The 21,212-nt window shown below is 40.8% G+C and overlaps 1 protein-coding gene across 1 annotated transcript in view; it reads right to left on the reverse strand.

Annotated features, from left to right (window-relative positions):
• Nucleotides 1-21,212, reverse strand: part of LOC126259263 (cytosolic non-specific dipeptidase) — a 177,569-nt gene that overhangs the window by 22,750 nt on the left and 133,607 nt on the right. Inside the window, exons 6-7 of the mRNA XM_049955896.1 lie at nucleotides 17,563-17,784; nucleotides 5,196-5,345 (exon numbers count right to left, since the gene is read on the reverse strand). Of these exons, the coding sequence (XP_049811853.1) occupies nucleotides 5,196-5,345; nucleotides 17,563-17,784 (372 nt within the window). The remainder of the gene's footprint in view (nucleotides 1-5,195; nucleotides 5,346-17,562; nucleotides 17,785-21,212) is intronic.

A 21,212-nucleotide genomic window follows, 5' to 3' on the forward strand; every position in this document is an offset into this window, starting at 1 on the left:
AACAGTCATTAATAGTGTGTGAAAGAACTAATACTATGAAAACATGCATGAGAAATGTTGTTCTGCATTCAAAGCCATCATCATCATCAGCAGCAGCCGCCATTAAACATCTATATCTGGATAAAAGCCTACTCCAGTTTTTCTATGCTTATGTTCTTCAGATGTAAATGTTCAAGTTGATGCAACATATGAGGGTTGCTCAGAAAGTAATACACCATATTTTTTTCATCAACAAGTCTTTATTGAACATAATGAGAATTCCACATATGAAGGAATAGTGTTTTATCTACACATCCTATTTTTCCACATAATCTGCATCCCGTTCTATGGCCTTCCTCCAGAATGAAACGGGAGCATGTATGCACTGTTGGTACCAACACTTGTCCTGGTGGCGGAACCAGTGCTTCACTATGCGAATCACCACCTCATCATCCTCAAAATATCTTGCACAAATGGCATCCTGTAACGGCCCAAACAAGTGGAAGTCCAAGGGGGCTAGGTCAGATGTGACAGCTGTCGATGTCTCCCCGATCGCAGCAAATCGTGGAATTCCCCCGAACCGCCTTCTGATGACCTCACCCTCCATGCCCAGTGACTAACTGTACTTCTGTCAACAGCAGATGCTGCATAGACTTGGCACAAGCATTTGTGAATATTCCCCATGGTTCCGTTTTGTTGGAATTGATGGAAACTTTGGATGCTCACTCAGGAGACTGCAAATAATACATGCGTAATATTTCACATTCGTAGCATTGTTTTTGATTGAGAAAGAAAAATGTAATGCATTACTTTCTTGGCAACTCTCGTACTTTCTACTGTTACTGAACCACCTTCCATTGTGGTGTCTTGTCTTATCTGTTGTAGCCCAACAAAGATTTTTAATTGGTCAATGTATCACCCATTCATGTGGCTAACCCCCCCCCCCTCTCCCTCCCCGCCATTTCATTAACACACTGTCATAATTACTTTTTCCAACCAATCTACTACCTGATCCAGTTGTTTGTTTTCCCAACTCTTTTAGTAATCCATAACATCCATGTCCCTATTGCTTGCAGAAGAATCCTCAGTTCATTAGTAGTTTTGCATTTACGTCCATGGCTCAAAAGAATTGATGTGTGTATCATCTGTTCTGACAGTCGCAAACTTTCCTTTTCAGACATTTAGTGTTGAAAACCATAAGCACAAATATGTTTGTTATATATTAGTGTAGTTTTTATACTTGATTTTAGGTCTACTTTCAAGTGTGTGCTTTAAGTTCCTTCATTTATTTTTAACTTGGCGGCGTCATAACAACAGTGGTGATTCAGATTTCTTGCATTAACATTGTGCACTTTCTTGAGAATTATTTTGGTAATATAGACATTCTTTGGCCGATTCCTCATTCAGTTCTGAACTTCTCAAAATCATGATTAAGTCTGATGGGAGTTGTAGTATTGACACACATTTTTCAGTATATTGCCATACACTGAATCGTCTTGTTTCTTGAGTGCTGTTAGTACTGATTTTTTGAAACTGAGTCAAAAATTTTCTCAGAATCTATGAATCCCAGAGATAGTGGAAATTCATACTTATGGCTCTGTTCTCTACTTTTATTGATGACTTACAAATGGTCCCTTATGCACTTATGCTTTGGAAGCCAACTTGTTCCTTTGCCTGATTAAAATCCAATGTTTTTTCCTATGTATTGACTGTTTATGCAATGACAAATATTCTGATCGCCAGTACCATAAATTACATTGAATAAAGATTTCAAATATTGGTAGCCAATAAGGCAAACAAAGCTAGAGTTTTCACTTGAAGTAAGCAGTTTTTCTTTGGCACCATAGTGCATAAATACACTCCTGGAAATGGAAAAAAGAACACACTGACACCGGTGTGTCAGACCCACCATACTTGCTCCGGACACTGCGAGAGGGCTGTACAAGCAATGATCACACGCACGGCACAGCGGACACACCAGGAACCGCGGTGTTGGCCGTCGAATGGCGCTAGCTGTGCAGCATTTGTGCACCGCCGCCGTCAGTGTCAGCCAGTTTGCCATGGCATACGGAGCTCCATCGCAGTCTTTAACACTGGTAGCATGCCGCGACAGCGTGGACGTGAACCGTATGTGCAGTTGACGGACTTTGAGCGAGGGCGTATAGTGTGCATGCGGGAGGCCGGGTGGACGTACCGCCGAATTGCTCAACACGTGGGGCGTGAGGTCTCCACAGTACATCGATGTTGTCGCCAGTGGTCGGCGGAAGGTGCACGTGCCCGTCGACCTGGGACCAGACCGCAGCGACGCACGGATGCACGCCAAGACCGTAGGATCCTACGCAGTGCCGTACGGGACCGCACCGCCACTTCCCAGCAAATTAGGGACACTGTTGCTCCTGGGGTATCGGCGAGGACCATTCGCAACCGTCTCCATGAAGCTGGGCTACAGTCCCGCACACCGTTAGGCCGTCTTCCGCTCACGCCCCAACATCGTGCAGCCCGCCTCCAGTGGTGTCGCGACAGGCGTGAATGGAGGGACGAATGGAGATGTGTCGTCTTCAGCGATGAGAGTCGCTTCTGCCTTGGTGCCAATGATGGTCGTATGCGTGTTTGGCGCCGTGCAGGTGAGCGCCACAATCAGGACTGCATACGACCGAGGCACACAGGGCCAACACCCGGCATCATGATGTGGGGAGCGATCTCCTACACTGGCCATACACCAATGGTGATCGTCGAGGGGACACTGAATAGTGCACGGTACATCCAAACCGTCATCGAACCCATCGTTCTACCATTCCTAGACCGGCAAGGGAACTTGCTGTTCCAACAGGACAATGCACGTCCGCATGTATCCCGTGCCACCCAACGTGCTCTAGAAGGTGTAAGTCAACTACCCTGGCCAGCAAGATCTCCGGATCTGTCCCCCATTGAGCATGTTTGGGACTGGATGAAGCGTCGTCTCACGCGGTCTGCACGTCCAGCACGAACGCTGGTCCAACTGAGGCGCCAGGTGGAAATGGCATGGCAAGCCGTTCCACAGGCTACATCCAGCATCTCTACGAGCGTCTCCATGGGAGAATAACAGCCTGCATTGCTGCGAAAGGTGGATATACACTGTACTAGTGCCGACATTGTGCATGCTCTGTTGCCTGTGTCTATGTGCCTGTGGTTCTGTCAGTGTGATCATGTGATGTATCTGACCCCAGGAATGTGTCAATAAAGTTTCCCCTTCCTGGGACAATGAATTCACGGTGTTCTTATTTCAATTTCCAGGAGTGTAATAGTTCTATAATTCTAACACCAAGCAAGAGTGGAAAGAACTGAAGCCCTCAACTCAAATCTGGAGGAATCCATGGTGCATCCTGCAGATCCTGACTGGATTTTTGATGGTTTCCTTAAGTCCTTTTCAACCAAACTCACTTGAAGTAAAAGGTTGTATCATTAAACAGGACTCTGAATAAGATCTATCACAAGATGAGAATTATTGTGGTGTTTTATAAAACAACAAAAATTTTAAGAATTTCAGTTAGTTTAAATCCATGGCTAGCTGTGATATGGGAAACTAATGTTTTACTTAACAGCAGCATGGCATTCAGGAGTCTGAATGTTTGTGCTCTTTGCTCCTGCGGTTTATGATTATGGTACAATTCCGGTGTGGAACTGCAATATAAAAAGTTGTTCAGTCCTTAAATGTTACTCAAGTAAGTTGCATCCACACAATGCAATTTTCTTTTGCTCTACTGCAATGAAAGTATATGCGCAGCAGTGCTAACATTTTGCTTCACTGCTCTTGCAATCAAATTCCACTGCAATATTTTGCTGTTCTACTTGGAAAACTGACAATGCATTTATTTACAGAGACTAAGGCTGAGATTAAAACTTCATTACTGAGAAAACAGTTATTTATATCCAAGTCTGAGCTACAAATTTCAAAACAAAACTTTTGTGCCTATGGCTGATGGGTGCCATGGCCAGTGAAATGCCCAGCTACCGCAAAACTGATATAATGAATACAAGAGGCTCTGGTGCAGCCAGTGTAAATCCCAGAGTGGTACTGGCCACAAAATGGTGCAGTGGCACTCTTCCGATGAGGTTGGTGGTGACAAACACCATGGAGAATGTGGGATGCAACAAAGTAAACAGCCTGAGCTGTGTCAAAGTAGGCTTTGTAAATAGCTCAGTAAGTTATGTGGAGGTGAGCTGTTTACTCGTATCCTCCAGCAGAAGCGGCAGCCCACAAAACATGCCTGTTATGTGGAGCAGCATAGTCACAGCAGTCACTATAAAAACATTTCTGTGACTGTGAAACTGCAAAATTCATGCATGATGTTCTCAGTGATTATTTTAAAAACAGTACTGTAAGATAAAAAAATCGTAGAATGACATCATTAATTGGCTTATTGTATGCTACTGGAAAGTGCCCCGAAATTGCAAAAATATTCGTATTTATTAGATGTCAACCTTACTAGTTTGTAGGTCATTCAATCATTCCCTTTCCTATTTCCAGTGGGCCTCTGGGTCACAACATCTACCAATAATACAAACTGATCCAGGCATTAGTAAATAAATACATACTTTGTAAACAGTGATTGATTATAGTGTGATTACACTTCACTGCTGATGTCAAGTAGCACACAACATTCCCATAAAAAATGGGAAACTATGCACTTTTGACACAGATCATGTTTTCGACAACACACACAAACCTTTCTTGTGCTTCAGAATGCCCTATCATTTTATGCACCTTCCAAGTAATACTATTTTAGAATATTAGGGGAGGAGGGAGGACCAAAGTCCTTGTCTAGATTTGAGTATACTCTCTGTTCCTCAACAATATAATTCATTCTGAAGAAAACTCCACGCTTTGTTACAATAAAGACTTATCTCTTCTAAAATGCTCCTCTTCCACAATATCTTTGTGATACCAGAGTTAAATGCAATTGTCAAGTCATTTTGTCACAAACCTAATACATAAAAAGCAAACACCATTTAAAACACTTTGTTACTTACACACTGATGGACACATATTGACACCTGCATAGTCTTACCTTTTTGATATGAAGTACTGTTCATACCTACTCACATAAGCTATTAATGTGTCATCTACTTGACCTGTCATATTTTCCTATGAGTAATGTCACAAATTAATAGTCAGTTATCAAACTCAACTTGACAGTAGTGCTAAATATATTCAACAGAATTAACTGACAACTCACCTGGAGGGTAAGTGTGACTGGAATTGAGCCACCTTCACGTGTTAGATCAGGATCTACACCATAGACATGTTTTGTAGCTGCACGTGCTGCCAAATAGTGTGGATGATTTGGGTCCGAAAGCCAATATCGGCCACCGTGTCCCATTTTAACCTGTAAATAGTAAATCTTTGTTAAAAAAAATGTAAGTGTTGTAAAACAGCTATGTAAAGGAGGGGAAAAGAAAGAAAATGAATAATTTCAGATGTATCTGCCATCCTCAGTCTAGCCTACTGCAGTCTTGAGATTTGAGCAGAAATGCTCTGTCTTTGTGTGTGGCACATAATAATGAAAAAAAGTTCTTACTCTTCTAACAAGTATTATTTACAAAATGTGTATCTGTATGAAATGATATAGTCATGTGATAACCACTTTCAAGTCTAAAGCCAAAAGGAGGGTTGTCTAGGAAATACAACACTTAGCACTGAAAGCACATTTTTATGAAAACCAACATACAGCCAGAACAAGAACAGAACTGACATCCTGGATGAAGAGTGTGGCTATTTATACAGACATTTACTATTTCAGAATGCTAGTATTTCTACAGACATAGAATACTCCAGAATACACTAACATTACAAAAATACAATATTTCAATGATCTTCAAGAAATTATAAATACTAGGTAACAAATAATTGCTGGTGATCAGGCTTGAACTGTTGACCTGCAGCACGCCAGCCAGTGACACTAACCACTATGCCACACTACGTGCACCACAGCTCACAGCACTGCTCCCTCTCCTGAAGAAACATTGACCAGCTGCTTCAGAAGTTCTGATTGGAACTGACTGCAGCACTCTGGGTCTAGATCTAGTCAATGGTCCTGTGTGTAATGGTGTTGGCGGATATTTGTATGCTGGTTGTGTTATTACACCCTCTTCACAGTGTTGAATATCGAATGTAGCCCCCCCCCCCCCCCCCCCAATTTATGCTTCACAATTGTCGAATAAGTCTTCAATTTCCTTCAACCTCTCATGGTCAATCTGCATCTCTGGACTGTAGTAGGGCTTCTTACAATGAACATGGATGATGTCTCTGCACTTCTGTCGTCTTAATCAAAGTGCTCTCGAACTTTCTCCTTGGCATCCAGGATCTGTATGGAAGCTAGCTATCTTGCTTCTTCAGTCCTGGTGACAGAGTGTTTCATATAGTCACCCTGTGTATTGTACAGTTGGAATGGGAATAGTGTATCCATTATCATTTCGGCCTCACAGCCACGAAGCAAAAAGAGAAGTGTGAGGCCTGTTGTGTCTTGCTTCACTGTATCGTATGCAAATGCCGCAACAGGGGCACTATTGTAGCCCAAGCTCTCTGTTCAATGTCAGTGTGCATCAAGAGCAAATCTGGCAGAATTTTATTAAAGCATTCTGTGAGAGCACTCATCTACGGTTGGTAGGTATTTGTCATCCTGTGGTTGATGCTAAATTAATTCTGATACTAGTCTCAATTGGAAAACGTTTCAGTGATCAGAGACCATTACATGGGATGCTCTGTGCTTCAAAATGATAACTTTGACAAGGAAGTTCGCAGTTTTCAGGGGTTTGGAAGTCAGCACAGCTTTGGTGGCAGTATAATGGGTGAACTAGTCAACACAGACTTTCATCCATTGATTCGTGTTTGTTGACTTCAGGATTCTCCCCAAAACGTTTGGTGGAACAGCGATGGAATTGGTACCAGATGCCCTGGAGGTAACCGACGGGGCAATTGCTTCTGTTGTTGGCATTCCTTACAGTGGCTCACAGGGTGTTTAATGGGTCAGTAGAGACCTGGTCAGTGATACTTTCATTTTGAGTCTGTCTAGAATTTCCATGAATCCCAGGTGACCATATGTTGGAACATCATGGAAATACTGCAGGACAGCTGGCCACATATGAGTTGGGATGACCAGAAACTATATCAACCCCAGTGAATCATAGTTCCTCTTGTACAATGGTCTCTTTATGAAATAGAATTCTCCTTTGTTGTTCACCCTTCTTCAAGTTTTACGGTTTCTAGCAATGCTGGATCTCCCCTCTCTTCAGCAGAAATGTCATTTAAAGCATCAGTGTGCTTACATCTGCTTTTTTATACCATGGTGATGTCATACTCCTGAAGCCTAGGTGCCCATCTCACCACTCAACTCAGTGGAGCCTTCAGACTTGTCAGCCAGCATAGAGAATGGTGATCCATCGCCATGGTGAATGTTTTGCAAAATTAATAAGTCCAGAACTTGTTGATGGCCCAAACAACTGCAAGACACTCTTTCTCTGTTGTAGGAAAGTTCATCTCAGGGCTGGAGAGACTCCGGAAGCATAAACTATCACATTTTCAGCACCTTCATGAAATTGCACTAGGACACCACCTATCACATGACTGCTAGCTCTGGTGTGAAGTTCTGTCTCTGCAATCTCATCATACAATGCTACAGCTGTAGAAGATATTAGCACCTTCTTAAAGACAACAGAAGATGTTACTTGCAGCTCATTCTAGGAATATGTGGCTTCGCGCGACCGCTGCGGTCGCAGGTTCGAATCCTGTCTCGGGCATGGATGTGTGTGATGTCCTTAGGTTAGTTAGGTTTAAGTAGTTCTAAGTTCTAGGGGACTGATGACCTTAGAAGTTAAGTCCCATAGTGCTCAGATCCATTTGAATATGTGGCTTCTCCTTGCAGTAGTTACTGCAACACATGTGCCTTATTACAGAAGTTGTTTATGGATGGCCAGTTGTACAAGCACATCCCAAGAAAACTTCTCATATCACATTGTGCTGAGGAGTTGGAAAAATCTGGATCAGGACAGACTCCATTACCATTCTGTAGATGCCTCAAGATTTTTATTTCTTTGGAGGAGAAGAGGCATTTTTTCAGTTTCAGACAGAAGCCTACAATTTGAACACACGTCAATAAGATTGTCAGACGGCTTAGATGTTCTTCAGATGTCTTCAAAAATGACAATGTCATCCAAATGGAAACAAAATATCATCCATTTAAGGTATGAAGCAGGTTATCCTTCACACATTTGAATGTGGCTAAGCATTACACAGTCCAAACGGCAGAGCCTTAAATTCATACAGGTCATCAGAAACTACAAAATTAGTCTTTTACCAGTTAGCTTTTTCAGCCTCAATTGGCAAGTAGCCTATTTCCATGTCCCTAGCTCCTTTTAAGCAGTCTATAATGTCATCAATGCTCGGCAATAGTTAGACATCTTTCTTCATGATTTTGTTCCGTCATCAGTAGTTTACATAGAAATGCCATGTGCCGCACTTCTTCTTCACATGTACCACAGGAGGGGCCAAGGACTTTCTGAAGGTTCAATGATGTCACCTTTCAGCGTCTTCTCCACTTCCTCTCTGATTATCCTTAGTTCATCCAGTGACACTCTACATGTAAGGTGGCAATGGGTGGATGATTCCCATTCTTCATACAGTATTTTACCATAGCTGCTGTGTTTTGCCACTGATAGTTATTGTTGCAATACATGTTCCTGTTGGCTGGACGTATTTCCCATTTGAGACTTTCAGCACAATAAGCTCTTGCATCACAGAACGTTTGAAAGCATACAAAAACTGATACAGAATGGGTGTCACTGGCCAACATTGTTCATAGGTCAAGCCAGGTCATATTCACAGTTCAATAGTAGCTTTCTCCCTCGACTTGTCTACCAGTAGTGGAGTATGATTCTTCATCAGTGACAATAAGCTGGTCTTCCTGGACTGGTTCAGCTGTCCCTACATGCGTACCTTTAGGGATGAGTTGTGGCTGCTTGTGACAATTAGTGATCCATAGTTCTCCTTGAGTGGCTACAATGCTTATGATTGTTACTTGCATTTAGATTTCTTTTATAAGTCTGAGTAGTGAGTAGGTATCTGCAAGAGGCAAAAGTTTCACAGTTTAACTCGTCTTATTGATGAGGGCGGGATAACAATATCTCCAACAGCAAAAAAAAGTTGAAAATAAACTCAGTTACATGTACTTGTTGGGATCGCTACGTCAATCTGGAGCTCTGATCTCCTATAGTATGTGATTGCTTGTGATGCCTACAAGAAGCCTCAGCCAAGAGTAGCATTATTACTACATTCTGTTGAGACAACAATTCAATGGACTGCGTTCCGTCATTAATAGTTATCCTTTGAATACACATTCAGCTGGGCATATTTCCCATTTGCGACTTTCAGCGCAATAGCTTTCATATCACAGTGCATACTATTCTTTAGGTGACAATGATTAGCATCCAACATTACAGTAAAGGAAGCTCCCTCAAGATGACTAGCGCAAAGAGGTTGGCCATCTATAATGACATTAATGAAATTTACTGATAATTTGGTAACTGTCATCCATGGAAGATTTGCATCTGTGATGGCTAAGCAAATGGTGCAGATGCCTAAGCAAATGGCTGGTACCTCTGTTTGGTGGTGGAAAATGACTACAGCATGCTGGATACAACAATGGGCTTCATCACACAGGTTGACTATAATTGCTTGTAATCATGGCTGATGTCTGGCAGCTTAGCTGTTGTCAAAAACTTGCCTTCTTTCTCTGCAGTAGTGTACAATATGCCCAGGCCATCCATAGTGGAAAAACACTGGCATGTGTCCTCTGTCCACCAACTGTTTGTTCTTCTATGGGGCGTTATACTTGACATAGGACTAGGTTCTACTTGTTTTGGTCAGGGGCTGGGCTGCTGTTTGATGGCTGCAGCATAAGTCTGAGTTGTCCTTGTCCATTTTTCCTGGCAGATTTAGCTATTGCCTCCCGAAGTACTGGTCAACATTTGTAGCTACCATCTCTTGCTTACTCAGTCCAAAAGTTCTAGTTGTCACAAAATGCTGTATCTCTTCGCTCATTAACTGTTGTATGAGAGAGGTGAGGTTGTGGTGACTTCCCACAACTGTCATAGAGACCACATAGGGGAGTCAGGTCATACATCTTCCGTCTGTTTCTTTTCTGTTGCATTTCCTAGATGCAATGGCACTACTTAATAAGCTCCTTGGCTGTTGTGACATCCTTTACCAGAACAGATCGGTACACGTCTTCTGCGACTCCTTTCATGAAGTACGGGATATTGTTAGCTTCTGTCATATTCAGATTCATCATTTGGCATAGGGCCAGAACATTCTCTATGTATGATGGTATCATTTTCCCATGACACTGGTTCACGTTCTTCAATTGTTCATCCACCAATCGGACTGCCTGTTGATTGTCACCAAATTTTTCTTCATTTTGGCCTGAAACATCTCCCAGCTAATGAGCTTCTCCTCATTGTTCTCAAACTCTCCTGAGAATTTCTGTCCAAGTAAAAATACACATTTGCCAAACACATCACATCATCCCACCTCCTGTATTTGGTGACTCAATTGAATCCTTTCACCCATTTCATTGGGTCTTTACAAGCATCTCTGAAAAACACTGATGAATGGCCAATGTGCAGCTTACTTACTGCTGGCTTGGAATCCATTGGTCTCCTGAATACAAGAAATGTGGGAATGATGTGCTGCTTGTATTCGAGTCCCTGTCCATGAAGGCAACAGCTTTTACATTGCCGAACTGGATCCACGATGATGTAGATCTTTTGAAGGACCCAAGCCCTCCACAAACATGTGACATTGTAACCACAATCCAAGTCCAAATGGCAAAAGCAAGGTTGTCAATGAAATACAACACTTAGCAGTGAAAGCACACTTTTTACGAATGCCAACATAAGCTACTATGGAACTGACCTCTTGGTCGGAGAGTGCAGCTATTTATGCAGACACTGAATATGTTAGTACTTATACAAATGCTGAATATTCCACAACATACTAACATGGGAAATTTCAAGAACTTCCCAGAAATGATAAATATGAGGGCATGCTGAAAAGTAATGCCTCTGAATTTTTTATGTGAAAACTTTTAAAGCTTTTTAAATAAAACATAGTTTATCAACATTCTACATCTTATTCTTCATGTCCATAAATTTATTTCTCAACATAGTCACCCTGGCAAAGAACACATCTTCCTCACTATCAAAGTGAACTCCTCAAAGGTACTCTACATTTTGAAAACAGATGAGAATCAGATGGGGCCACATCAGGACTAGTATGGAGGATGATCGATGACAGTGAACCCAGGACATCAGAGTGTTGCAAATGTCACAACACTCATGTGTGACCTGATATTGTCATGCTGAAGGAGAGGGTGTTCCATGTGTGGACAATTTCTGCAGTTAGAAACTTGACTACAGCATTCTGCATGCATTGACACACTTATGTTACACACCGCCATGTTATGCACTACTATTTGGAGCTCTCAAGGGGAAGAGAGTTGCAACTTGTGTCAGTAAAGCAGGAAAGTCAATCAAGTAATATGCGTAACATGTAATATCTCAACTAATATTAAGAACAGAATAAAAATTCAGAAGCATTACTTTTCAGCACACTCTCATACTAAATAACAATAGCTGCCACTGGTCAGGTTTGCACTGGTAACTCACAGCATGCTGGCCAGCAACGTTAACCACTACACCACACTGCATGCACCACAGCTCATGGCAGTATTATTTTATAACAATATAATATTTTTGATAATTATGTCTCAAATTTCACAATATGATTTCCTCCACAACTACTAATGTCAAGCTCCCTTCATCCTTTGCTCTAGCATCTTTCCACAAAAACTTTATTGTTGATTGTTGTTGTTGTTGTAGTTATTGGAGGGAGTGGTTGGTCATGGTCATCTACATCTGAGCTTATATGCGGATGTATGTGGGCGAATTATATACCAGGTGTCCACAACTAAAGTTCCCATTTCAAAATGCTGTAGAAAGAAAACCACTGCTCAGAATGATGTCAAATTCAAACAGCATGTTATTGATGCAAGGGGAATCATCATTTAATAATAATTTCACCAATAGATGGTGTTGTGAGCGAAATAATGTAAATGGGGTCGGCTACAAATGACAGATGAATCACAAATAGAATGACTATAGCTTGAATTGCATATTACACCATCCATATAGTTCAATGTGTATGACTGCAAGAGTTTGGCAGTCAACAGTTGTAGCACTGTTAGTTAAGTGAGCCCTTCCATCACAGCAAAGTTTTATCACATCGGCTGCAAAAAAAAAAATCAGTATATAATTGTTCTGAGGCCAAAAACCACATAAAAAGCAAAATAACATCGGTTTCTAATTGTTGTGAGACTGGCACAAGACATGTTCAATATGCTGCCCACTGTTTTCTGCCACAATTTGAAATCAAGAAGCAGCATGTTAGAAATCAGTGTGTCTCTGGGGGTGGGGGGTAACATTCAGAATGTGTTGAATAATGCTTGCCTTCAATTCAGCTGCATTCATAACTGGAGCACTGAGCACATCATGTTTCAGATCACCTCACAGCCAGAAGTCACATGGATTAAGATAAGGTGATCTGGACAGTCAGGCTGCAGGGAAATGACAGCTGATAATTCTAGCATTTCCAAAATGTCTACAACAGCTGCTTCAATGGCTGGGCAATGTGCAGAGGAGCAACATTTCACATAAAAATGTTGGAGGCTTGGAATGATGTTGGAGCACAAAGGGTTCTCATAGTGTTTACTAAAGACATTATAGGAAACAGGACCCACAGGAGTCAACCCATTGAAAAAATGCAGCTCTGTGATAAACAATGCTGTCAACTCACACCACACAGTCACCTTTGTAGAATGAGGTAGTACTGGTTGATGTGTGTGAAGATATTCCATTGCCCATATTCTGCAGTTCCATGTATTGACATATCCTTGGAGATGGAAATGGGCTTTGTCTGTCCACAGATCATTCATTGCCCACTTCCGTGTGAGCAAGAAATTCCAGAGTAAACATTTGTCTTACTGGCAGGTCAGTAGGAAGCAACTCCTAAACATGGGTGATTTTGTATGGATAACAGTGCAGAATGTTTCATAGGATTTTATGCACCATGCTTGCAGGAGTACAATTTTTGGGCAATTCCCTGTGCACTACACATTCACACACCACTGCTCAACCCCCCCTACAATACTTTAGCAACATCTTTGGCAGAGGTCAGATCAACTGCTTTCCTCCACTTGCCACATTATTCTTCAAAAGAACCTGTCTTTTCAAGTTTTGTAATCATTTTCTCCAGACCCGTCAGCAGACATTGGATCAATACCTTTTATCATATCCTCAAGTATCCAGAACTTCTGCAGGGCTACTGGTGCACAATCACCATTCTTGTAAAAGATCTTCACCAGCAGTGCATGATCCTGCATGGAGACAGTCATGTTGGGCGTCTGAGACGCACACCGAGGAACAGCCATGTGCTGCATGTCTGTTGGTGTGCATATTCTGATGCTTACCCCAGGATGTTTCCTTCCACATAATGTTGAATAAGTGTCTTTACAGGATATCAATACACGATTTGTTTGTGAGTTGGGCTACATGCTAACCATCTACTGACTACTTAAATTTAACGAGTATGAACATATTAAGTCTCTGATACTATTCATGTAAGTAACCATACATTGAAAATATTTTTTTAGCTACCTTGCTATCAGTTTTTGATAAATATTCAGATGTGGAATAGAAGGCATTGTAGAGAAGAAATGATTTAGCTGTGCTTCTCAGCAGATATTTCAATGCACATCACAAGCAATGAGGCTTCACTCACACCTGTACTCAAGTCAAATAAGGGAGCAGTTTTTCAAATCGAATGATATCTACCTCCTTTATATAGATAAAGTGGCATACTTCAGTGCTGGAACTGGATCATCTTCAGCCATTGATCTGCCACTTTACTCTCTTGCTATAACTCATACTGCTCTTTGCATATTCAGAGAGGATCAGCACTTCAGCGATCATTTCTGTATTTGAATCAAACTATGAGACACGTTAGCACCTACCACCAACCAGCTTAACTGGATGACAATCAACAGCAGTCGAAATCCAACATACCAATCATATGGTAATTAACACGGTGGCCACTGCTGGACTGAAGGTCCAGCTTTGTCACAGAGTGCAACTGTCCATTTTGCAGGGAGGGGGGGGGGGGGCAGTAGAATCTGGCTTCATGAACAATATCCTGATTCCTGGAGGGAAGCAATAATAAACCTCTCCTGAAAATAAGGAAGGATTACAGCAACCCTCATAGTCACAGTATTGCACTTACCACTGGTATAGAGAAGATATTATTAATAACTGCTTCATATGGATTTTTGAAATCCAGAAGACTTCTCAGTTACCTTTGGTGTGATTTTAGGAGGTATCACTCTTTGTACACAGTCCAAGTCTTCCTGATGGTGGAACACAAAATATGATAATTATTTGACATTGAAAAGGCCTGAAACACTACCTGGCAGTACAGTAATTGCTTCCAAAGGTGTTTTTCCATTACTGTATGATCTTCCTTTCAGAATGGTACTTCAGGTTTAATTGATGTACCCAGGAGAATGGTATTTCACAGGAGAAATCTTAACTCTTCCTTTTTTTAATAGCCACTAACAGTGTATTACCCACAGATGCAAGTAGTGGAAATTATTTCACATTTGTGCATGATTTTTGTTTGTATTATAATCTCGCTTACTAGACAACTCAGTTAACATTAAGGGGTCTAAAACTATGAGCAAAACCCGGGTGCTTCAACTTCACCTAGATAAATAAGTAAATGTGGATTATCAGGTACATCATGTTATTAATCACTCTGAAGTGTGACTGATAATGTAATCCTTAGTTTTAAGAACCAGTAAAGTTCGTGATTCTCATCTATGGTGAGAAACTCACATGGTTACCATACCTGAATGATCTGAAGAGGAAACACTAAATGTTCTAAAGGTATTACATCGTCTTAGCGGCATGTTCAGGACAGAGGACATGTATTGTATGTGACATTTTACAGAGCTTATGTGTGCCCACTAGTCAGCAAATGAACCCAGAAGATTAAGTGGCAAATAAGATACAAGTGACATCCTTAAAATACTATGGCCACAAGGGAATCAAATGTAATTTTATTGGGTATCAGGAAATGTGGAAGACCAGAGAAATGAGCAGTCTGATATAGCAGCAAGCGATGCTTGCAATGAAAATAATGTAATTCCATAATCTGTTTCTATGGGTGCTATTGCCTTATTGTTTGTTGAGAAATGGAAAAAAATTATCTGAATGTGGAAATAGTGTGAACAAATCACCCTTAACATAATTAAGGACAGAGATCCCTACAACACATGGTCCCTTCTGCATGGTGCCTACTAAGGATCAGTTTTGGTATGCACCCAATTTGATTGATTCTGTTTTGTATCCTGAAATGAGGCCAGCAGTTATCCTTGACACCATGTTTCAGTTAAGAATGACATAAAGTAGAGGTAAGGCTTTAATGTTTCATGCATTGTCCCAAGTCCTGTCCAATGCACTAGGTACAAACAATGAGGTGTTCAAATGGTTAAACTGGCTCTGAGCACTATGGGAACAATGAGGTGTGAGCAGGTGCGTTATCATAGAGCAAAAGTCATGAGTTTTTCCCTCACAAAACTTGGCTTTTTCCGAGACTGCTTCATGCTAACAGTATTGAAGTTTTAAGTAGTACTCCTTATTGATTGTTCAATCTTGTGGCAAGTGATCATGGGGCACTACACTATTACAGTTGGAAAACACAATGAATGTAACTTTAACATTTGATAATGCTTGTGGAGCTTTTTTTCATCCTGGTGATCCAAAGTGGTTCCACTGGGATGATTGAGCCTTGGTTTTGATGATGTATCAGTAAATCCATCTTTCCTCCTCATCCTCATGGTACATTCCAGTAGTTCAGCATCATTACTGAATCATTTAGTGACACCCAAGCAACTTGCATTCACTCCTGCTTTTGTTTGAAATTCAACACTTGTGGAACAAATTTTGATGTCAAACATGTCACACCCAAAACCTGCAAAGAATTTTCATGGCATGAGTCAATGAATACACCAATATCATCAGTGATATCTCTGACTGTAATTTGACAATTGTTCGTGATTTTTCCCCCCTTTTTTCCCCACAATTTCACCAGTTGACGATGTAATGGGATGCCCAGAGCTCTCTTCATTTCCATTATCTCCACAGCCTTCTTTAAAATTCTTATACTTCTCATAACTTATTTTACTCACAGCAAACTCACTAAAGGCAATTTTTTCTTATAAAAATAATTGCCAGCACTACTAAAACACATGTAACCTTTTTGACAGCTGACAAATTAAATATTTGATATGGCTAATATTGTACAGATAATTTTCAGACATCTTTACCAACACAATTATGAAAAAAAAATTGCTGAGTCAGATAAATACAACGTGCAAAATTATATTTCCATTACTTTGTTTATACATCTTGTATCTGTTTCCTCATTTCCTTCTGTCCTCCTAATATTGTTTTGTCAAAGATGGTCCAGCCACATTTATTTAAATAATGATTTTGATCCTATCTGTCCACTTTCCTTTTTGGGTAAGTGCTAAAAAAAATTAGTTTTACACACAGTTGTTGTAGTTACCATTCATGGAAGGGGATGTATCACGTACGTCAAATACAGAGCTCAGAGTAAAGATGTCCATGATCACAAATAGCTTGTAAACATGAGGCCACATATTGTGGAATAGTATTACTAAACAGGTGTAGAGTCTACCTGCTGGAGAGCATTTGTAGTCTCCATGGAGCAAGAAGGAATGAAAAAGTCCAGTACCATGGAAGATCTGTGGCACCAAGGGAGACTAATATGATGTATATATATGCAATTGTTGATATATACTATTCACAGACATGTTACTGAGGAGTCTTTGAGACACTAATATTAGTTGGTTCTGAGAGTAGTAACTTTCCATGTAATGTATAACAGTTTACGAAAGTTTGTGGCAATGTACAGAGTTAACTGGTACCAATCTACACTTTATTTAAGTACAGAAGCAGTGTTTTGCTTCTGGCCTGAGCTGCCATAGTTGGCAGTCTTATCTTTATGAGGTGTGTCTGCTTGTGTGTATGAATGGTGTTTATTTCTCTTTTGCTGATGAAGCTATGGCCAAAAACTTCGTATAAGTGTCTTTTTATTGTACCTGTCTGCAACTTAACATGTCTATCTTTTCGTACATTGTTGATATTCCTACCAGGAGTTTCGGTTGTTTAATTTTCGGAGCCACTATGACACAGTAACAATTTATCAGTCTGTTTAACCATCCATCATCATATTTTCTGGTTGGGGTATATCTTCAACAAATCACAGTAAACCAATAGATAAGATTTAATTGCAATGTATAAAAGAAATGGTATCTTACGTCACACATCAAGTCCATAGTCTCTCTCTCTCTCTCTCTCTCTCTCTCTCTCTCTCTCTCTCTGCAAACATGAAAGAAGTAGTGACGTGTATACCTTAAAATTGTTTGTGCTACCTCGCTTCTTCCACTGTTCATTAAGATATTTTTCAACAAGAGCCTGCACTCGTTCTGGTGTCTGGTTGGGTACAATACGAATCGAAAATTTACCAATGACCTTTGCAGGTATCACAGTTTTTGCTCCTGGATCACTAAATGCACCTTCAATTCCATGCAATGAAAGTGTTGGATATCTCCAGCGATGAAGTAGCAGCTCGATCTATTAACAAAAAGGAAATAAAAGCCAATTAACATAAACTTAGCAAATTTTTAAAATACATGAGGCTGACTTCATCTTCCATGCTTTTTCGCTGATCGTCTTGTGTGAGCCAGTTCATGCTGAAGCCACAATGCCAAGCCAATGGTCAACTCCTGAAGACCATGGGATGATACAGGGCAAATAAATAAATGAGAGGCTGAATTATGATCATAGAGCTGTCTATCGTCCCCATTTTACAATAAGCAGTCATTTTCAAAGTGGCACATGAGCACAAGTGCTACTGCACACCAAGCTGATTCCTAGAAAATTAAGCAAATTTACAATTAAAAATATTTGAGATAAACTGAAAGGTGCATGTGTATTTTACACGCAAGCCCTCAAGAATGGATTCTTTAATGTTGATGTTATACAGGAGAGTCAAAAGTATACTCCATTTTTTTGTAACACACCCATGACATTCTCAGTTTAGGGATGTTCCACTTGGAAAATCAAATTTGCCTGCAGTCATCCAGCCACTTTATGAATAATTTTTTGGACACTGCCTTAAGAGAAAATCAATTTATTTATGTGGGCAATATCGAACTGCCAGCAAAGTGTGAGTACAACACACTCCAGTAACTTGGTTGAGTATTATAAGCTTCAGCAGAATACAGCTTCAAAATTAATTTTGCTAAGTATCAGTTCTTCAAAAGAACTGTTGGGTTTCTTGAGTTTGCTGTACAGTGCAGAAAAAAGGACTTCCAGATGAGAAGACAGATGCCTTTCAAAACTTTCCAGAAATGAAATCTATTGCAGCATTACAAAGTTTCTTTGGATTAATGTGATATTTAAGGAAGTTTATCTCAAATGATTCTACAACCAACAAACCTCTGCATGACTTAAGGAGAATAATTAGGAATATAAGTTTAAAGAACATGCTCAACAACATCCTTTCATGAGATACATTTGTGGCGATGTTAGTATTTCACCACAAAGTAGCAGCGAAAGAAGTGAGTAGCGTGTTATAGCATCAAGGAACTTTTATATTTGATTAAAAGATTTTTTTGTTTATTCCTTGGTTGTTGAGTTGTTAGTGTGTTAAATAAAATAGTGTACTAGATTATCTTATTGTGGCTCATCATAACTGGAAGAAAGTAACCACCACAGTAGTGACCCTGATGTGATTCATTGTAAATGAAGATATTTTTTCAAAGAGAATGACCAGTGTAACCATGCAAACAGCTGTGGCACATGTCAAAATGGAACAACCCGCAGCCTCAACTACATCGCAATTCACAGACACCAACTTCATTCGTCAAGATGCAAGTTCAATGAATCATCTGGGACGTGTCAAGCTTCTGCTGTTTTGACCCAACATCTAGATTTATGCACATTGAGTATATCCCCAACAGCACAATGTACTTACAAACACAAATAAATACATCATCATGGCAGAACATTTAGAAGTCTGTGGTAGAGGGAACAGAAGATGTTCTCCCACAACATCGTTACAGCACTTTAAAGGAGGCGCTTACGCAACCATACACTTTGACGCTGGAACTCTGACTAGAGAAGGCATTCTAACGATGAACTGATGGGTAACCAATCTCTGTCTCAAGTGATGGAGGCCTTACACGCATTGGCAGGATCAGATTTGTTGCTTGAACAGTCGTTATGCATGCTTTGGCTGTGCAAGTTGCCTATGAACTTTCATACAGCAATAGCCACTTATCAAGGTTTGCCACTGTAAGAGCTAGTGGGAAAGCCAGACATAGTAGTGAATAGCCTAGTGGAAGTTTCCGTATGTGTCACCATCATAGAGTAACGATGAACAAGGAAGAGATATGGAAGCAGTACAAGCCATCGACGATTCATGTGGGCACTTAACAATGGAGGCAACACAAGAAAAATGGGTAGAAAAGTTGGAGGAACAGATAGCATGCATGAATCTAATATCATAGAAACAGCAGCAGAAGGTATGTTGCCGTTATGAGTGCCGTATTCCGGAGAAGAAGATCATGAGCGAGAAGGGTGATCAATGCTCATCTGAGACGAATACGGATCTGTGGTGCTTGTATCATAGGCATTTTGGGGAAGCTGCACATCATTGTACTAAAAACTGCAGTTACCCAAATTCCATGAGCGGACCTTAAAGGATGCTGACGTCTGCCACCAACAGCTTGTGTGTCCACAGAAGAAGGTGTGAAGACAGCTGGCAAATGAAACACTGACAGCAGGGCACAAGTCACAGCAGCAAACAAGCTGGCCATCCAAATCTATGGAGAACAGAGATGGACATTGGACTTAGATCTTTCATTTGAGCCTGTGTGGACATTCATGGTTACAAATTTCACTGGCCCCATACATGGTGCCAATTTTTAAATCATATTTCTGCCTCTTGCCAGATTTAGTCAACAGATGGTTAATTACTATGAATCACAATTCCGATCTGATGAACGTGTTGTCCATGCTGGCAGATGAAGAAGAGTCCTCTGAGCAGAGTAAAAACCAATCGACTGCACTACACAATAGGATGTCCGATGGATTGATGGCATATGAGGATAAGCACTGTGGCCAGGTAATACAAGAGTTCCCATTGATCACCCACAAATTCACTACCAACAGGAGATGCAGACACTCTATGAGGCACAATATCTGCATGTTGCTGGACCAGCCTGTTGCAGCTTATCCGAGGAGATTTCCACCAGACAAACTCTTGGTGGTGCAGACTGGGTTTGTAGAGCTCCTGAAAACAAGTATAATAGACAGATCAGACAACCCGTGGTCATCTCCCTTACACGCCGTGAGAAAGAAAAATGGATCATGACTTATGCAGAAACTATAGAGTACTCAGATAATACTCAACTGTTACCAAGGCACAAACATAACACACTATAACAGACCTACTGCCCAAGCTCAACTGTTTAGTGCAGTTGACTGTGCAAAAGCTTATTTGCAAATTCTCATAGCTGCGGGGATGTACCAAAAACCCCCAGCAATAAAACTTTTCACGCTTTTTCAGTACAAATTTATGACCTTTGGCTTGAGGAACTCTGCACAGACATGGCAGAGTTTTATGCATGAGGTATTACAGGGTCTGCCACTTCTCCACTGTTACATCACTATTCTCTTATTTTCATCAACAGCTGAAGAACATGCATCCCATTTGCAGCAGCTTTTCCAGCATCTGCAAGAATTTGGCACAATAGTTAATCCTGATAAGTGTAGATTCAGCAAACGAGAAGTGCACTTCTTAGGATAAGTTGTCTGTTTGGCCGGGCTGGCACCGCAGTGAGGGCTGGTCAAGGCAGTACAGAATATGCTCATACCAACAATGTACAAGGGATTGTGTAGATTCTTAGGTATGGTAACCTCTATCGATAACACCTTTGTGGGATGGCAAGACAACAGAAACTGCTCACCGCATTGCTCACAGACAAATACATGGC

Source organism: Schistocerca nitens, chromosome 5 (assembly GCF_023898315.1).
Source record: "Schistocerca nitens isolate TAMUIC-IGC-003100 chromosome 5, iqSchNite1.1, whole genome shotgun sequence".
Lineage (NCBI taxonomy): Eukaryota > Metazoa > Arthropoda > Insecta > Orthoptera > Acrididae > Schistocerca > Schistocerca nitens.